At 42.0% G+C, this 19,971-nt stretch overlaps 1 protein-coding gene across 11 annotated transcripts in view; it reads left to right on the forward strand.

Moving 5' to 3' along the window:
* Positions 1–18,884, forward strand: part of LOC135279919 (protocadherin alpha-C2-like) — a 179,108-nt gene extending 160,224 nt beyond the window's left edge. For 10 of the 11 annotated variants that reach the window (XM_064387492.1, XM_064387497.1, XM_064387498.1 and 7 more), the window contains one exon: positions 15,105–18,884. In XM_064387492.1, coding sequence (XP_064243562.1) covers positions 15,105–15,415 — 311 coding nt within the window. In that variant the 3' untranslated portion in view covers positions 15,416–18,884. The remainder of the gene's footprint in view (positions 1–15,104) is intronic. The other variant, XM_064387501.1, reaches the window with a different exon arrangement.
* The last annotated feature ends 1,087 nt before the right edge of the window (positions 18,885–19,971 follow it).

Here is a 19,971-nt window from a genome sequence, read left to right on the forward strand (position 1 = left end):
CAGAGATAAAAATCTGTTTGCCTGTTCACTGAGATGCAAATTGAATGATTGCTGAGGCAAAAATGCTTCATAGCTGCTTCTGGAAGATCTGCGGGCATGATTATCTTGTTTTTGCAAGAAGAGGTATTAAATATTCGTGCTAGTTTCAGGAAATATGCACACATGTTTTTGAATATCGAATTGTGTGCCTCCCTGGTGAGTAGAATGAACTAGATCGAGCAGAGCGTTTCAAAGCATCCTTGTGCTGTCTTTCTTCCCCAGTACAGAGAATATCTGCTTTGACTGCACTTCCTCGAGCCTCAGAGCTGCTGCAGAAATCCCAGCCACTGAGCAGCTGTGTGTATGCTTGAATGAAGTGTGTGCTGCTCCGTGTGTCAGCAGGAAGAGATAAAAATAGAGCTTTTTTCTCCTTGTTGTCATGGTCTGTGTTTTCTCTGGCTACCCCAAGCTATTTCTTCCTCAAGTCTGATGTCAAGGGAATACATTTAAGTGATGTTTGGTGCTGCAGTTGTGGATCATGGAGAGCACATGAAGCAATTTAAGGGTTGCAGCCATTTACACCTAGTGCTTAGTGGGGCAAGGCACATCAGGATTAAGGAATGGCAGCTCTAGCTGCTGTCCACACAGCTGGCATTTGGCTGCAGGAGTTGCCTGGTTTGGTTTTTATTTCCCCCTTTCCAGTAAGAGAGTGTATTGAAATTGGTGAAAAAAATCCCCTTTCATGGAACTGTCAGGTTGCTCAGTCTGAGGATGAAGCATTTTTGACTTTGTGCTCCCCTTCTGATGCATGCTGGTCTCACACCTTTGCAGGGAGGAGTTCCCAAATCATGCACCAGAGCTGAGACCTGGCTCCACAGTCCAGGAAAGGCAAAGAGCCACTGGAGAGCGTCCAGTGGAGGCCACAAAGATGCTGAGGGGTCTGGAGCATCACTTTCATAAGGGGAGGCTGCAGAAGCTGGGCCTGTTTAGCCTGGAGAAGAGCAGACTGAGAGGGGATCTCATTCATGCACATAAATACCTCCAAGGGGTGTCAGAGAATGGTGCCAGCCTCTTTTCAGTGGTGCCCAGGGACAGGACAAGGAGCAATGGCCATAAACTAAAACACAGGCAGTTCCAGCTCAACATGAGGAAGAACATCACATGAAGGTGGCAGAACAGTGGAACAGGCTGCTCATGGAGGTCAGGGAATCTCCCTCTCTGGAGACATTCCAACCCCACCTGGACACGTTCCTGTGTCACCTGCTCCAGGTGCCCCTGCCTTGGCAGGGGGGTTGGACTGGATGGTCTCCCGAGCTCCCTTTCACTCCTAAAAATTCTGTGACAGCACCCACTCAGCTACTTCCAGATACAGAATTAATAATTTAAGAAACTTTTTTCTCCATTACTTGACCTGCTAGTGGTGGGACTGAAAAAGATACTGGGAAAGTAGACTCTGATGTATAAAATTTGGAAGTCAGTCATCACCTCAAGAATTGCAGAAACTCAAAAGAAATGATCCAGTTTTATATTAACATGGACATGTATAATACACACAATTACAGCAGGAAAATGTAAGTGTAAAGTTTAATTCGGTGTTAAAATAGTTTTATAATATTCTACATGTGAATTCCACCAGATGGCAAATTAAAATTCCCTTTGAAGTGAAGGATTCAAGAAGCAACAATATCACCTTTTAGCCTTTATGAACACTAAGATCTTTTAAATGTTTCTATTCTTTGACAGCTTGTCCTAGTTACCTGAGCATATGACACATTTCCTGGAAGGAAAATAACTATGCTATCAATCCAGATACAGTCTGTCCTTGATTTTTTTCCCTGCCTATTCATTTAAAGGGATCACAAGTAAAAGAAATTTTCTTCAATTTAACCGGGTAGGATTTTTTCCAGAGTCAGCCTCCATTAAGCAATAATGTGGAAACAAAGTTAATTTCCCCTTCTTTGCTCTCAGATACCCACTTTGCATCCATTATTATCCATGTGTAATAATTAATTTCCCAGATTTGATCTTCCTGTTTGTTTCAAGCCAGTTCTTCCATTTTTAATATTTCCTTCAGAAAAGTGAAATGGCAGGAATATTAAATAAATAAGTTTTGGGTATTTTACTACAATTATTTGAGCCTTTCTTGAAAGAGAGCTCATTAACAAATGAGCAGTTCCTGAATATATTGTAAAGCATAATTTTATGTGGAAGTACAAGTCTGAGCCATTTCTCCAATTGTTCCAATGAGGGAGCAATTCTTGTCTTAAAGCATGACTGGGGCTATAAAACTAAAATCAAAATATTGAAGTACAAAGCATATAATTTACTAACTCGTACACTGGGATTATGAGTGGTCCATTCTGAAATGGTTATAGTGATGAAGTGAGATAGCTCTACCCACTTTTTGTGTTAGACTTCAAAGAGCCTCCCAGAATTAATACTCACCATCTGATGAATATTTAAGTGTAGTCTGAGACAAGTCACAAAGGCAGCTGCAACTGTTGAAGTGCCTTTTGCAATGTGCTGCCATCCCTTTTGAGCAGCTGCCAAATTTGATCTTAGCTTTACTGAAGTAAAGGTACCTTAATATTCCCTAGCTGAGTATTATCCCCCCTCAAATTATCTTTTTGTAAAGTTTATTTTGTTTCAGTATTATGTGGCCTTTACAGCACATCACCTGGCAGTTTGTGATTTCAGTTTGTTTGGCCAAGTAGAATAAAGCACTGACCAAGTTAGGAGGTTCATAAACACATTTAAATGGGATTTTAACAACCATCCAGAGCTGGGGTTTGATATGTGATAGATCTGCATACAGAATTACACCTATAAAAATCCTCTGAAAACCTAATTCATCATTTGGCTGAGTTTTGAGCAGACACCTTTAGCTGCAGCAGAAGACAAAGAGAAGGTTTGGCTCCATGATCCAGGAGATCCAGACTTCCAGAGCAGTCAGGCAGATTCATCTCATCAGCACCAAAAAAATTGCTTTAAAGAGTTAAAGGCCCAGATGACTCTCAATGATCATAACACTTGGATTTATCTACAACCTGGGAAAAAAATCCTCCAAATGTGGGCCTTGCAAGCACTTGAAAGAGCAAAACTATTTCTGCAGTAGGAGAAGGGATGTGGGGAGCCTTTGCAAGGTCACCTCCATTTTCCTCTCAAAGAATGTTTAAAGGATTCTGAAAAAGAGAGAAATTATGTAGCATGCTTATCCAGGGGGCTTATCATATTGTATTAGCACTTCCTCATCACATTTAATTAAGATTCCTTTTTAACTGATGTGGAATATTATTAGCTCCATTCACCCCATATCAGTAAAAAGGAATAATAATGGGATGTGATGCTAACAGGAGATGATAGGGAGCTGCTAATGTGACATATATATTGTGGAAGGAAAGAGTGCTGTGACTGCCAGAGTCTGTTTTGAGGCTTTTGATGTCTTCAGTTTTACAGCCCCATTTTGTGGGAGGTATTACAGTGACAGATGTCTTTTAGGGCAGGTTGCTGGCTAACAGCAGTTGGAGAGAATCAAAATAGACTTTGGTCAGTATTTGGTTAATTGGCTTTCAGAGGAGAAGTTTGCAGAGGCTGAGTGATAAACTACTCAAACTAGGTCAGCTAAAGGATTTGTAGGTCTACATAAATTTTATGTACCTGTATCTTATACTTTCCTTTTAATATTATGAAATCAGTAGGGGTTAACAAAATCAAACTAAATTGAACATTAATAGTACCCTGTCTTCCCCTTCATAGATAAAGGCTGGTTTCAGGTTCCATCTACAAAATACTGGTCACATTATCCCTTTATTTGAGATCAGAGCCAGAGGGAGCCAGGGAACAAGTGTCAGTTCTGAGGTTCAGAGCCATTTCCAGCCTCTGAGAGACAAGGAACTGCATTTCCCACTGTCTGAAGCTTTGTGTGTTTAGGGGTTTTTTAAAGAATATCCAAACAGAAAGCCTTACCCTGTAATCATCTGGCCTGGAGATTGCAATGGTTTGGGCTTCTGGGGTGAGAGCCTAAGAGAAATGGTTGAAGTCTGTAAGCTGAACACAGATTATGAAAAAAGTAAGAAAAAATTATCTCTAAGACCATTTCTCATGTGTCCCTGCTCCATTACTATCCTGTCCTCTCTAAATGGTGAAGCTCACGCATTCATTCATGTTTAAAATAGATGCCTCTAACAGCACTGACAAAAACGTCCCTTTTTCTTTCACTACCACTTCAAGCACCCAATTAGTTGGTTAAAATTAGATTCTGGCTTGAAAGGCTAAAATTGATGCTTCAAGTTTCCATAGTTACTGTCTTTCTATTAATTGTGCTCAGTTAAATGGAGGGAATTCTCTCTTGCCCACCCCGCTTGGTTTTGGGAGCTGTGCTGGACTCTTTGCCTCTGTGCATCTGCAGTAATGTGGGCTGTGCTCAGGTAAGGGTACCTGTGGAAGATTTTCAGAACTTGGTAATTGATAAAGTTTTGTTGAGGGGAAGCAGGAGGGAGGGACTGAATTGAAGTAAATTCTCTTAGCAGTGTTCAAGATGGACGCAAACAAAACCAATCTAAGCCTGTGCAGGAAAACATAGAATCGCAAAATCATGGAATGCCCTGGGTTGGAAAGGACCTTAAAGATCTTGTTTCCACCGCCCTGCCATGGGCAGGGACACCTTTTCCAATCCCAGGCTGTTCAGAGCTCCATCCAGCCTTGGACACTCCAGGGATCCCAGGGCAGCCACAGCTTCTCTGGGCACCGTGTGCCAGGGCCTCTTCACCTTCACAATAAAGGATTTATATTTGATATCTAATCTAAACCTATTCTCTGTCAGTTTGAAGCCATTCCCCTTGTCCTGCCACTCGATGCCCTTGTAAATAGAAATCCAATACTCAAACATTTAATCCAGCCTTCCCTTTAGGAAAATTTTCCTTCTTTGGGGATCAGTCACAGCCAGGCTTTGAGACAGGCACTGGGGCAGAAGGTGGCTGTGGACAGGAGCCCAGGTGGATCCTGTATCACCCCATAGAGGCAGAGTGGCCTCCAGTGGCAGGAGATGCCTGCAAAGGATGCACGTCTGTGCTTTGGCTTCAGCTCAGCAGCTCAGAGAGCCAGGGGAGGAGGGGGCTGGCTGCCTGCGGGGCACTGTTACAGGCTCCAGCAGCAGCCAGGAAATGCTTCCTCCTTTTCACCTTCACAGCAGGATTTATGATGCTCGGTGAGCCTGTTGTCTCTCACATAAAAGGGCTTGTATGTTAGAATAAAATTATTTTTGTTTAAATTTGACAGAAGACAGTAACCAGAATTGGCTTTCCATAATGTAGATTAAGCAGTGCACAGACATGTTCTGTCCTGACATTCAGGGCTTTGTCTTCTGCAGTGACTTTTGCTCTCTTTACAATATTTCATGTCCTTATATAACAGAGGCAAACCCCACCCACAGCAGCAGCCTCCTGAAAATGGTTAGAGTGCCACCCCCACTCCTGGTCACATACAAAAGATGTGAGCCACAAAGCTCAAAAATTTTCAAATTTATGACTCAAAGTCCAGCTTTTTGGGGTGTGTTGCCAAGCACTCCTAAATCAGCCTTCAGCAGAGGTCTGGGTAGCTGCTTGCTGCTCTAGTCTTTCAGTTTAGGGCATTTGAGGATATTTAATTAGGACATTTAGGCTGCATAGCACCTGGTTTGACATGAAAGCAAAGAAAATCCTTTTCTTTGTGGTATCAAGACCAACCCACCACAGATCTTCAGGGGCACATTGTCCTCAGCCACTGCCCACACCCTTCCCAGGTACTGAAGGGCAGAGCTGTACCCCCAGCTCCAGTTTCAATTTTCCAGCACTATTCACTGCTCTTTACCTTACTGTGTGCATTAAAATAGGGGCAGAATGGCTGGTGCTGTAACTGCCCACACTGTGTTAAAAACACATTTATAAGATGAAAATAGTTTGGGTTTTTGGTTGTGGTGTTTCGTGTTTGTTTTTGGGTTTTTTTTGGTTTTTTTTTTTTGGTTTGGTTTTTTTTGTTTTTTTGGGGTTTTTTTTTTGGTTGGTTTGGGTTTGGATTTTTTTTGGGGGGAGGTTTTTTTTGAGCTATGAACTCTTAAAAACAGACACTGTGAGCCCGCAGACATAGGGAAATACCTGCAAAAATATTTTTTCTTATACTGCAAGAGTAATGTCTCTCTAATCCCCCCGGGTCCCCAGCATTGGATTAGAGCTCAAAAGATGATAAGGAGCATCCGGATGTGTGCATCTCAGGGATGCAGCAGATTAACCCTCAGTTTGGGGAGGAGAGGGGTAAAATTCTACCTGTGGGAGCAGGACTGGGCACAAGTACAGCAGTGGAAGGATATTACCTGAAAAAAAATCGATATTTTTATGGGAAGAAAAGTAGTTTTTAGCCAAAGAAGAGTGAGAGGAGCTGCAGACCCCATGCTCTGTTTGCTCCTTCAGCAGCTGCAGGAAACCATTTACCCTGGGCTGTGCTCTGGCCACAGCAGGCTGTGGTAGCCAGCAAATCAAATTATGCTTTCACATATCTCAGAATATGCTGGCAGAGCTATTTGATAGCTGAGACAATTCCTTTAATACACAGCCATGTAAGATTGGTTTTTATAATGAGGTAAATAATCTCAATTTAAATTAATTGTCAGTGTCAGCGTGGACAGTAACCTGAGAGTGAGCTGGAAATGACCTCCTGCCCACCCCCTGCTTCCAGGATGTTGGAGCAGTGGGGGGTTACAAATCTCCCACAACATTTGTGCTATAATTACCCTGATTAATGATGCTGACTTTAAACCCAAGCACTGGATTAAAGCTGCAGGCTCCTGGTGGGGAGAAGTTTCCATTTTGTTCATTCCTCCGGATCCATTAATGCAGAACAGGTCAAAGAGATGGGAGGGCAGACAGTGAGAATTATTTGGGTTTTTGTTTAATTCTCCAATTTGACAGTCATTAGTGATGTTTGGGATTATTTGGCAAAGTGTGAGTTAAACTGGTTCAGTTTTGTTCTGATTGAATAGGGTTTCTGTCTTTCATTTCTATTTCTGTCATTTTATCATGCTGATGGATTTTTTATTCGCTTTCTTTTTTTTGTTGTTGTTTTTGGTGAGCTTGAGTTTTTGGTTTGTTTTGTTTTTCAGAAAAAAAGGAGAAAGATTAAATGGGCTTTTTAATCCCAAAAAGGCTTAGGGATGATCACTGAAGCCAGAATGTCCGTGAGATCCTCTGCATGACACAGAGAGGGTTTTTCAGTGCACGCTGTTTGCATTGGATGTGCTGTTTCAGACTCTTTATCATGGTGAATATTCATTAAGCCTGCCAGAGGCAGAAGCTGCAGTCAGTACAGCATCAGCAGAGGAGGCAGGGAAGAGAGAAATCAGGTTAATGACTAGCTTTCCCTGCAATTTGCTTCCTGCTTATTGCCTGATCTCAGTTTTAAACAAATTCATTTAATTAATGTGTTTTGCTACTTTGACCTGCGGACAGAAGGGACTGTGATTAATGACGGGGTGTTCTGAGTCTTACAGTGGCTTCAGCCCTCATGTTCTGCTGTCTAGAAAAGGAACATTGAAAAATATTTCCTTTAAATTTAATATTAATAGAACTTTTGATTGAAAGCTTTTATATTTTCTGATTCCATGAGCTACCAAATTTTTAAAGACAGGGACAAAGTGGGGAGGGGTGGAACAGAGTGAAAACAAGCTGCTGTCTTGGCTGAGCATGTCACACAGTCAGAGATGTCTCTGCAGGGAGGCAGAGCTGCACAGAAATGCTTTCCCTTCTCCCCCTTGAGCAGGGGCACATCTGTTCTAACATGAGTTAGCCCTCTTCTGACAAAGGTTCCTTAAGAAAGCAGCAGAGGCATAGGAGGTGGAGAGGGTGTTCATGACACTCAGGATATATGGGCAGCTCGCATTATGGGAAGTGAGCACCACCTGTTCTCAGCAAACAGCAGATTGGAGCTCTGGGGCTATGCAGGGTCAGGGGAAAACCATGTGGCCTCCCCAAAAGCGAGAAAAACGTCAGTGAGATAGAAACTGCAGGCCTGATGGGATAGCCCAGGCCTGATGGGATATTGATTCCTGGGCTGAGTGATGATACGTTCTGTGAGCAGACATTTTGTCCCAAATGTATGAGACATCTCAGTTTCAGACTGTTTGTACCCATCGCTCAGCATTACCTCTCAGCTTGGATGGTTTTACAGGCTGGTGAAAACCAGCCATTCCATTGAGTGAATTTGCAAATTCCACATCTGAAAAGACAGCACCTTAAATCTCAGTGACAGACCTGTACTGCAGAGTTCTGCAGCAGAGCTTCTGAGCTGCTGGCATTGCTGGCATAACTAAAATGTGGCCTTTGAAGGGGTGGAAATGGGGCAACCTTAAGATCATGGCTGTGATCTCTCAGGCATTTTTTGGACAGAAGATGCCAATGCCTACCTAAGTGAAAATCCCATGAAAGGATTAGGGCCAGGGAAGTTGCAAACAGCTGCACAGGATTTTTTGTGGCTGCCACCATTAAAGAGATTAGTTTCAAACTTCTTTTTTCTGAAATGCTCTGGCATGGTCATTAGTACAACACCTGCTGAGCCATGGTGCTGCTTACCTGGCTCCTGAGGGTAGAATTCAGCTCCTTTTTCACTAGCTACCCAAAAGTTAGCTGTCTCCAGCAGAGAGAGGAACAAAGAAAATTTGGATTTTTTAAACAGAATAATTTAGGTTGGAAAACACCTCCAAGATCATCATGTCCAACCTTCAACTGATCACCACCTTGTCAACCAGAGTAGACACTGAGTGCCATGTCCAGTCATTTCTTGAACACCACCTGGAATGGTAACTCCACCACCTCTCTGAGCAGCTCTTCCCAATGCTTGACAGCCCTTTCTGTGAAAAAATTCTTCCTAATGTCCAACCCGAATCTCTCCTGGTGCAGCTTGAGGCCATGCATGGCCTTGAGGCCATCCTCTTGTCCTGCCACTGGCTGCCAGAGAGAAGAGGCTGATCCCCACCTGGCTACAACCTCCTGTCAGGGAGTTGTAGAAAGCAAGAAAGGCTTCAAAGAGAGTGATAAGGTCTCCAATTCAATACCTCTTAAACCAAGCATTTAAACCAGAGGGCTTGAACTACCTTGTGGGGGTGCCTGTCTGTTTGCAGACTATAGCATAAATTAAATTAGACATGGTAGATTGGATGCCTACATTTCTGGTGGCTGAATTTAGGAAAGGGGTGTTTAACTCTCTAAGCAAAAGAAATGTAGGTACCTACAGTTACTACAGGATGAATTTTAGGGACCTGGTTCCTTGTTGGTGTCCAGGCTTCCTGCACAGAGCAGGGGTACCTCTGAAAAACCTGTGTGCTGAGAGCAGGACTGCCTGGAGCATGCAGGTGAGGATAAGTGAGGGGACACAGCTCACCTGCAGCTTGCTCCCTTTCTGTAATCTTGGACACTGTGACATCCACATAGAATTCTGAAATAGTTTGGGCTAGGAGGGACCTTAAGGCTCATCCAGTCCCATCCCCTTCCCATGGGCAGGGACACCTTCCACTGTCCCAGGGTGCTCCAAGCCCTGTCCAGCCTGGCTTTGGACACTGCCAGGGATCCAGGGGCAGCCACAGCTTCTCCAGGCAGACATGACCCTCTGTGTCTGACAATGTCTAGGAAATCAGGAGTTTCAGAGCAATTAGAGCTTGTTGAAGCAGTGCCTGTTGACTGGGTTTTTATGTTTTTCAAGTTCTGTGAGAGGCAGAGGGCTATAATACATGACCATTAAATGCCTCTGGAAGAGAAAAAGCTTTATCTCTGCACCATCCCCTATTCCCTCCAGCTTTCAGATAGGTAATTTGAGGATATGGAGGTTTTTTTCTGTGTAAGTTTGCCTGTGCACTTCAGACAGCAGTCACGGGATGGAAAACGAAGTATTTTGAAAGACAGCCTAGAAGTCCTTTCATGCCAGCTAAATATGTGACCTACTCAACTGCAGAGTCTCTGCTGCTCTGGGTTCCATTTAAAGTCTACTGAGACATTTGTATTTCGGTGAGAGTGGGAAAGGGAAGGGGTAAAAAGTTCATCTCCCATTTTAGCTTGCAGACACACAGGCAAAGAAGCATCAGGACCTGCAGGTGCAACCTAGATTTTGGGTTCTGCTGCATGCAAGCATTTAAAAATTTAATTATTTGGTCATTGAACATGAAGTCTGAAGTATTCCTTGAGAATAAAAGAAAAGGTCCAAAGTAATCCCAAAAATTACCCCAGGAAATTATCAGACTCTGGGCTTTTATGTATGAACTCTGGCAAACCCCCTCTCTAGCTGTAGGAAGAAAAGAAGTGTAATGTTTTAAATTAAGTGTTATAAATATAACCAGGGGGTTTGTTTTATTTAGATTTTCCTCTAAGTTTAATAAACAAATTTGAAGCATTCAATTGAAGATGCAGAAAATATGCAAGAGAAGTACAACTAATCCCATTAAATGTAAAATGACACATAAGTAGAAAGCTTTTGTTGTTGAATCCCTGCTGATAAGAAACAGAAGAGATGTTTAAGGCAGCCTTGGAAACTAGGTAGTAAATGACATTTATCCTTGATCTGAAATGCCTAAACATACAACTTAGTCAGTACAGCTGAACTGTGACCTTCCAGCCTGCCAATACAGATAAACACACATGTTCTCAGGTAAGTCATGCAGAAGAGACATTTCCTGAGGACTGGAGAAGCCCCACTTGTAAGAAACTATGGTTATTAACTCATTAGATTCTCTGTGTCTCTGTCCTTTTGTATGCAAGCTCTCCACACAGCTGTAAGGATAATTAGTTTTCTTTGGCTTAATGAGCATTAAGGAGTACTAAAATGCTTTGTTTGTATGGACAACCATACATACCATATGGGGCTGGGACAAAACCAGACATGGGTGCAAGCAAACCCCCACAGTCTGACAGAGTCCTGCTTCCAGGGTAGGTGGGGTGGGTTTGTTGTGTTTGGATGCATGAAGTCAGACGTTTTTGTGACAAATGTTACTGGCTTCATCTGGTGAGTTCACTTGTCAAGTCAGAACCAGATTAAAGGGTCATTTTCCTGCTCTGAATTAGATTTCAGTAGTGCAGATGTGGATCTGCACCCCATTAGTCTGGCAAGAGGCTTCATACAGGGGATTCTTTACCTCAGGTATACCCTGGATTCTTGCACATTACTGTATTTGTGTGGTCAAATGGATAACATCAAGTCACTGTCATTGTCCCATGTCCTGTGTTCAGCCTAATAAGTTGATCTAAGGACTGGAGCACCTGTCCAGGAAAGGCTGAGAGAATTGGGATTGTTCAGCCTGGAGAAAAGAAGCTTCAGTGATGGTTTTTCTCTTTGAGCTAGGTCTTAGAGGATCTGTCATACCTGAGATAGTCTAACTACTTCAAATGGTACAAAATTATTAGGATGACTTCTGAGGTAGTGTTGGAAACAGAAAAATTTTAATAAAAGGCAAAATAACAAAGTTCTTGTAGAGAAAACTTGAGCTTTCTCTACAAGAGAAAGAGGTTCTTGCTCTTGCTAAAACACTCCACAAAAACAATTATTTCCTTTGTTCTTGTCTTTTTCTAGTGAATTATTTAGGTGGGACTTTGTGGCTTCTGTCTAATTGGGTAGCCCTAGGTTTGAGGTGAAGTCTTAAAGGTCTTATGAGATGTCTTTTTACCAAATTGAGGAGATGAACTTCTGGGCTTTTTAAGGAGACAAAGGATAATTTGGTCACTCCATCAACAGGAGACACATTCCTGCACTTCAGGGTGACCTAACTGCCTCTCCCAGTACCTGGCAGGAATGCACAGGATGGAGAGAGACAAGATAGAAGGGCTTGGAGTGACAGGGCAAGGGGAGCAGTTTCAAACCTACAGAGAGTAAGTTTAGATCAGTTATTAGAAAGAATATAAGGTAAGTGTGGTGAGGCCCTGGCACTGGCTGCCCAGAGAAGCTGTGGCTGCCCCATCCCTGGAAGTATTTAAAGCCAGGCTGGATGGGGATTGGAGCCACCTGGTCTAGAGGAAGGTGTCTCTGCCCATGGCAGGGGGTTGGAATTGGGTGAAATTTGGGGTCCCTTCCAACACAGGCCATTCTATCATTTTATGTTTCAATGGTCATACCAAAGTGGCCCAGCCATGCCCTGCAGCTCCAGCTGTGCTGTGGTGGCCCTGCAGCCCACAGAGTTCTCACCCTGTACTCTTCAAAGAATTTTTTCTATTATTCTTTGCTACAGGGTTGTCCCCAGCTAGAGCAAGGGTGGGTCAAACATGATTTGAGGTCACCTTCAGCTGTCTTTTTCCTGCCAGGAACAGAAAAAGAGCATTGGGTCTGGGCCAGTGTTTGGAATGCATATTGTGTGGGGTTTTTTGGGAGAAAGAGAGGATTTATTTGTCAAATAGGGCTTAATTTATTATGTGCTATAGGAAAGCTCACATTTGTATTGCAGCAGAAAGACAATTGATTAATAATTTGGAAAAAGGCCAAGACACATATTTTCCACCTTTGTAATTTATCATCTCAGAGAAACAAAAATGATATAAAAGGTACCTGAACAAAACAATTTATTAAGCAGAAATGAAATCTGGTTCATATTAATGCATTTATTATGAAAGGACTTTCTAGGACATTGTTGTTACTTACAGGAAAGATGAAAAAAATCTGAAGCTGATACTTAGGACCATAGGAAATGTACAGAAAAACTACCACTGATGAAATAGAGGAACTCTTACATTAATAATAACTTCAGCAAAGCTATTTGAGACACAAGAGGTTAATGTCACTAAAACAAGGTCGGCAGCTCCAGGAAAGAACATAAAGTCACAGCTTCTTCATCATTAAATACAATCTTAGGGGGAAAAGAAGTGTGCAGTGTCTTCTAGTTCTTGATTAAATATCACATTGTAAAAGCAGTCGTGTCATGTCCGTGTGCCATGGAGCTTCAGAGATGCCAAAGATTTCATGTGCCAGACCTCTTACACTGATGGGTTCAGAGATGGTTCTGATGTGTTTTGTACATGCATTTCTTGGGCTTTGTAACATGGACCTGCTGCATCACTACAGAAAAGCTTGAAAAGGGAATCCTGTTTCCCAGCCTTGTTTTGCTGCCAGGCAGAAGAAGGGTTGTCAGGCAGCAAAAATATGTCTTTTCAGCTATTGAACCTAAAAGCAGAGCCTTATGTCTGCATGCACCACACACCATTTATTTCATAAAATAGAAAATTTTACAAACAACATAACAGAAAATGAAGAATCTTTAAATACTAAGAAATACAGAAGCTGCTAAATTTAATACAGCATTCTTCATTACAGCTGCAGGGGTACAGAGCAGCCAGTACCAGGTATTTGCTGGCAAAACATTTTTGACTTCTGTCAAAATTGGGTAGCCTTAGGTTTGAGGTGAAGTCTTAAAGGGCCTCTCCTTCTAGAATGTGTGCTTTGTTTTCTCTTCCTGCCCTCTTTAACTAGTAGGAGACCTTGAACTTCTTTGTTTCTTCTCACCCATCCAGTGTCCTCATCTCCTCTTCCAAAGGACATGGAATCCCTCTGAAATGGTTTTCCAGCACAGTTCCACCTCCTTCTTTACCCCAAATATCTTTGCCTCTTCAGCTGGACAGCTCTGATACATGATGCTGAGATTTGATCAGATCAGTGGTGCTGGAATTGTTTGTGTGGTATTGTGGATTTGTGTGTGGCTAGGAGTGTTACAAGGGTCCCATGTTTTGTTACTGCACTTTTAGGGTGTAGATAAGAAAGTTTTCATCTGATTTGAGGGCTTTTAGCATCAGTGCATAAACATTGAGCTTTCCTCTGATCACAGTTGTTAAAACACTTACCATGATACATTAAAATAGATATGCTGTTCCTATTCAAAATTGGCAGTTATGTAAATTACAACAAATGTTCAAAGTATAAAAGGAAAGAAAACAACCAAGTCTTAAAGCTTTCTCTCACAGGAAAACCTAATTCTGTAGCATTTTATTTTGCTAAAGTTTGTCCTTGTCAGGGCAACATATGCAAACATTTCAATCTGATTAACTCAATCTATAATGGAGACAAAATTAAAACTTACTTCATCCTGCAAGCCTAAAAGTGGGGATAGAATTTCACTTTATATATTCCTGCATAAAATACTGTGATCTAGAGAGAATATCAGGGTATTCTGTGATTCTGTGAAGACCATGGATATTTCTGAGACCAGACTGTGCACCCTGGTGGAAGCAATCCTGCAGTGGCTCTGCCCAGGCAATTCAACTCACTCCTGGTTTTGCTCTGGGGCTGTGTCTGCTGCTCAGCCACTTTGCATCCATACCTACACACAAACACACGTGCTGCTTGGCCTCAGGTTCCTCTCTGGGATGCACCAGCTCAGAGTCACACAGTGGTCAGCTTGGAAGGGACCACAGTGGCTCATCTGGTCCAGCCTCCCTGTTCAAGCAGAGCACATGGCACAGGATTGCATCCAGATGGTTCTGGAGCATCTCCAGTGAGGGGAACCCCAAAACCTCTCTGGGCAATCTGTTCAGTGCTCAGTCACTGCACAGGAAAGAAGTTCTTCCTTGTGTTCAGGTGGAACTTCCTGGGCATCCATTCCTCTTCCCTCTTGTCCTGCTGCTCAGCACCACCGAGCAGAGCCTGGCTCCATTCCAGCCTCTTGACACTCTCCCTTCTTTCCCTGCATGAGGATTCCTGCACACATCCATCACAGGATGGTTTGCTAAAGTACTCACCTGGATGTGCATAATGCCAAGGCTGTCATCCCCTGCCCTGGCCATTCTTCTGACCCTCTCCCAAAAGACTCAACACCCTCAAACACACCTTTTTGCCATGCAATGCACGTGCCTGTGTTTCCTGCTATAAAACACTACAGTGGGCTGCATCACAGTGATCTCTTACTCCAAACACTTCAAATCCAAAAGGACAAAACGGGATCCAGAGCCTGTTGCACCCAACAGCACGAGGAGGGGGTCAGTGCATGCAAACACTGAGCAGACTGGACAAGAACCAGTGGATAACCCCCAGATGAGCGGCCAGGCAAGCGAGAGTCACTGTAGGCTGAAGCCTTTCAGACAGAAAGCTGCTGTGTTTAAAGATGCTTTAAGCTTTTCTTGCTGTTTTGACTTTTTCAGAACCTGAGGCGGGAGAGGTGTCCCCCCCAGTGGGAGCTGGTGTGAACAGCAACAGCTGGACCTTTAAATTCGGACCGGGCAATTCCAAACAAGGTGGTCCTGGTGAGTTGCCAGACAAATTCATTATCCCAGGATCTCCTGCAATCATCTCCATCCGGCAGGAGCCACCAAACAGCCAAATTGACAAAAGTGACTTCATAACCTTTGGCAAGAAAGAAGAGACCAAGAAAAAGAAGAAAAAGAAGAAGGGAAACAAGACTCAGGAGAAAAAAGAAAAGGGCAACAGCACCACTGAGAACAGTGACCAGTGAGGGAGTTATACTCAAAAAACCCTCTTAGCCAGTTTTTGTAATAATGGCAGATTTCTCCTATGTAGCAAATCCCAACTTCTTCCTACTGTTATCAAATTTCCTGTATGTACAGACTTGAGAAAATCAGCAGGAAATTCAGTGTCTGTCTAAATTGCTTAACAGGTTTTGTCTTAAAAGCTTTATTAAGTCTGGTGTTAACTCTTTTTCTCCACTCTGGCTTGTTTTCAGAATCTAAAAAGCAGACACAAGTTTCCTTTCTCCTACGCCGAAAAGGAGAATCTTCACAGTACAGCCAGTGAGAGGTTGGACTCTGCACTGTGGTTCCTGTGCTCCTGTCTTGATGACACTTACAGGACAGGTTTAAAAGTTTTAATGTTGTGCACCCTCTATCTGATTGGAAATATTTGTGTGCAGATGTCAGCTAGGTGATATGAGATCAGATTATAAAATGCAAGAAGAGCTGGTAAATATGCAACAGAGGAAACACCTAATGAACACAAATGTTTAAAGATGTTCAGGCTGGGGAGAAAATGTCTGAAAGGAGATGAGCAGACTTGTCAAATCCTGAGAAGTCACTGTGTGGAAATACTGACTCCTATACATGACGTATTGTACACACTGCTTCAAATGAAACCTCACATTTACAGCTCTTTAAGACACCATAAATTCTATCTCTTTACCAAGCAAGCCATTGGAAAAATTGTCCCTTAAAGCCCTGCATTACCCTGGTAAGGCTAGCCCTCAGAGAGTAACAAGGGCTGGGCTGACATCCCAGGAATGTAACTGTGATGCTGTGTGTCCCTATTTCCACAATATTTGCACATTATGTCTCTGAAAAGGTCAGAGTTTTTCCACGACACTTATGCAAAAGAGAGAAAAAAGTAACATTAACTATGCTATTTGTTATTTGAGATATTTATTTATAAAGAAATATAGCTGTAAATGTTAAAGAAATATGATGCCCTTTAACCCAAACAGAAGTCAATCTAGAGCCATTATAAATTACAATTGCTGCTATTAAAGTGCTTTAGAAAAATTGCCTGAAACATCTGTATTATATCGGCCACTTGCCAATAACAGCTTTATTCTGTCGGGTGACTTGGGGGCTGCCTCTTGCATGTATTAACAAATACAAGAATATCTTCTTTTTTTGTTTTTTGCATTATTCTGCACTTTGAATACACCTTTGCAAACAAACTGTCCTACTATGAAGAAGCAGATGCAAACTCCTCACACAAATGGATTTACTAACCTGCTAGCTCTGTGCAGTACCTTGGTGTTACCTCCCACACGACCTTTTCTGATTTTAGTTTTACTTTTCTATGAGATTATGAACTTCTGATCCTACTAACACTCCTTATGTAAAATTCAAGTACTGTATGTATGCTGTATGCTCTTATAAGAATCCTGAAATATTTATTCTGTGCTTGTGTATGTGAATGTCAATGCAACTATTATTAGAGTGGACTTTAAGCTTTACCGTTGAATGTAAATTCATTATTTCTTTTTTGTACACTTGTGGAAAAGTGGAGTAGTGTTAATTTTTTAAGCCACTGTTGATTATCAGTTTTTTTTGTGTATGAAACACAAGTAAACTATCTTTCTTAAACCAAGCCATGCATGCATTTTGGGATTTATTGGTAAGAATCTGTGAAGCTGAAGTTCTGTGAATTACTAAACCTAAGGGTATAAATGGAGTACTGAATGTGGTTGAGGATGTTGATTTAAAACCAATACATGTATTTTTAAATAGAATATAGCTGATGAGGGAATTCCAAGGAGTTTTGTACGTTATTGTACATTCACAGAATAAAGCTCAAGTGTCGTGTTAATTGGAACTGTGTAAGAAACTACATAGCTCTGAAATTTCCAAAGGCCCTTTAATCTAGGATCAAAGAGAACAACTGGATTTCTTGAGACATGTCCTGGATGTTTTAAGTTTCCAAACTGCTGACAGTTCAGAATAGAACAATTCCTATTCATTTTTAAGAACCTGCAGCAAATCTTAAAACATCACAGCAAAGCTCTAATAAAAGAATTCATATCTCAAAGCGTGAACCACCAATGGCCTCATGTGGTCTATTTAGAGTTTTGTTACCAGTCTTGTTTTACTGGCAATAAAAAGGTGCTACTTAAGAAAGAGAATCTTTGATTCACTTTTAAAAGCTAGACAAGAGGACAAAAACTTAAGCTTTGGGGAGGGAGCTGTTCTTTTATGCAAATGTGCTATGCAAGTACATTTAGGTGTTTATTTTTATTTGGTGACTAATCCAACAGCTCCCAAAACGTTCATCAACTGTAGTTACAGTGGTAGCTTAAACACACAGAAGAATACTGTTGTTATGTATTCATCATAAAATAGCTCTCTCAATGTCTCTGGCAAAAATTCAGTACAAAGATTTAATTCTTACAGGAATCTTCTACCCTTGATTATTTTTAGATTTTAATTGAATATTGGTTTTTCTTTTAAGTGCTTGCATTTTCCCCTATGCAAGCGAGTCTGACTCATTCATTTTTCATCAGTGGCCATACACAGCTGGTTTTCCAAGGCTTGCATCTATTAAAATGAACCAAGAGCTGCAGCATGTCTCAGATTTGCTGGTTTAAACACAAAATTACATTTACCAATGCTGCCTTTATTGCAGGTGCTTACTGCAGGGGTACTGTATGCTTGAGTGCCTTGGGAGACAAAACATAATCTGAAGATAATCATTCCAGCATGATTATCAATGATGATAATCATTCCAGTCTGGAGAGCTGATAGAACAGAGAAAAAACTCTCAGAGGAGAGGAGGAGCTCTTGCTGGAATTGTTTGAAAAGAGGCTGGGTTGCACTAGGAGGATATACATCCCACACACTCATTGTGTTTTCAGAAGACTGAATCATGCACCTCACCAGATTTTATAAAGATTTTTCTATATTTGGACTCTCTGGGACAACAGGAATGCTGAGATGTCTACAGTGACATTTGGCTATTTCATAACTAATATACAAATTATACCATTGACATCCTTGATTTTGGGTGGCCAGAAGGAGAAACCCTTGGCAAGAAGTGTGATTGGAGAACCAGGGGTAGGTGGGGGCAGAACCTGCACATTCCACCACAGTTTTGTGGTTACTGTTTTAACAGCACGCAACAATGGAAATTGAGAACCAGAGGTGGCCAATAACAGCATAAATTAAGAAAAAAATTCTTTAATCCTCCTGCTGACAATGAAATGAGCACGACTAAATACACTGCAGGGTTTGCTAACAAGGAAATTACAGTTTTGGGGCTTTTTACCACTTGAACAATTTATGTCTTTCAGAATCCATATATACTCTCTGTGAGCATATTGTCTTTGGAAGTCTGGTTTCTATGCATACAAGATCAGTGATGAAAACTACTGGGCTTTTATAACAATAAACCTGAGCTATGTTGTATATCAATTACATCCTGTCATTAAAAAAATATCTCATTTTACATTAGGCTTCTAAGACTTGGTCTTGTGCAGTTTCTTTCTGCTCAGTCCATGGGTCATTGCACATCACATGAGGGGACCTGAATAAAAGTTTTCCAACCATCTCACACCAGGGGAAGAACACAGAACCCAAAATGCCTTTCCCAAATTTCATATATGAAGATCACTCATAAAATTAATTGCAGGTAGTTTTGATAGCGTATAGAATCCTCTTTCATTTCTGCTTCTACTTCACTCATTCAAGACCTGCTTGTGTCAACAACTGGGTAAAATAAACCAGGTACAATTTTCCTTCCAAATCCAATTCTCCCCTAGCAGCAGTTTTGTGGATCTTGTGTAAGACAAATATTAAGGAAGGAGCTGAGCCATTTTCCTCATTTGAGTCCTAAAGCATGAGCAGGGTCCTCAGTTTTGCTGTTATATGATTGCTTAGAAACTACTGACTGTTCCATGGCACAAGCACCTTTTTAAGACAGTTCCAAGAGCCTGTGTTCTGTTAAGGCTCCTGCAATATGCAGAAATATCACTTGAATCAAAGGTTTGGCTTTGGTGAGTGTACCCTGAAGTCCTTTGGTTTGTTCCTTTACAAGTCTCTGAAGGAGAAAAGAGTGAACAGCTGACAATGTTTTGGTGTCACACACGGATGAACCTGCATGAAGCAAATAGCTGCTCTGGAGAGCAGAGCTGAGGGCTCCAAGCACAGCAATAATAAAACCTGGATGGGAAGGGCTTCATGTGGTGGCTGGAATCAGATTTAGGCTCACACAGCTGGCTTGGCTGCTCCAAAACTGAACAGACAGAGGATGCAGAGCACAGCTCTGAAAGAATAAATGCTTTATCACATTGGACTGACCTTGTGCAGCTTTAACCAGCATGCTATGGAATCAATATTGATAGCATATACATTAATTTTCCATTAGCTCTGGATATGGGGATGCTGTGCTCTCTGCTCTCCTGGGCTCATTCTCCTCTCTGTGGATCCCCAGAGGGATCCCTGCAGGATCCAGTGTCACTGCTCTGCCTTTGCAGGGTGGGGGCTGTGTGCATCCAAGCATTTACAGAGAAAAACAAACCTGTCCTGGGCTCATCCCAGG

The sequence above is a fragment of the Passer domesticus genome, chromosome 13 (genome assembly GCF_036417665.1).
Source record: "Passer domesticus isolate bPasDom1 chromosome 13, bPasDom1.hap1, whole genome shotgun sequence".
In the NCBI taxonomy this organism is placed as follows: domain Eukaryota; kingdom Metazoa; phylum Chordata; class Aves; order Passeriformes; family Passeridae; genus Passer; species Passer domesticus.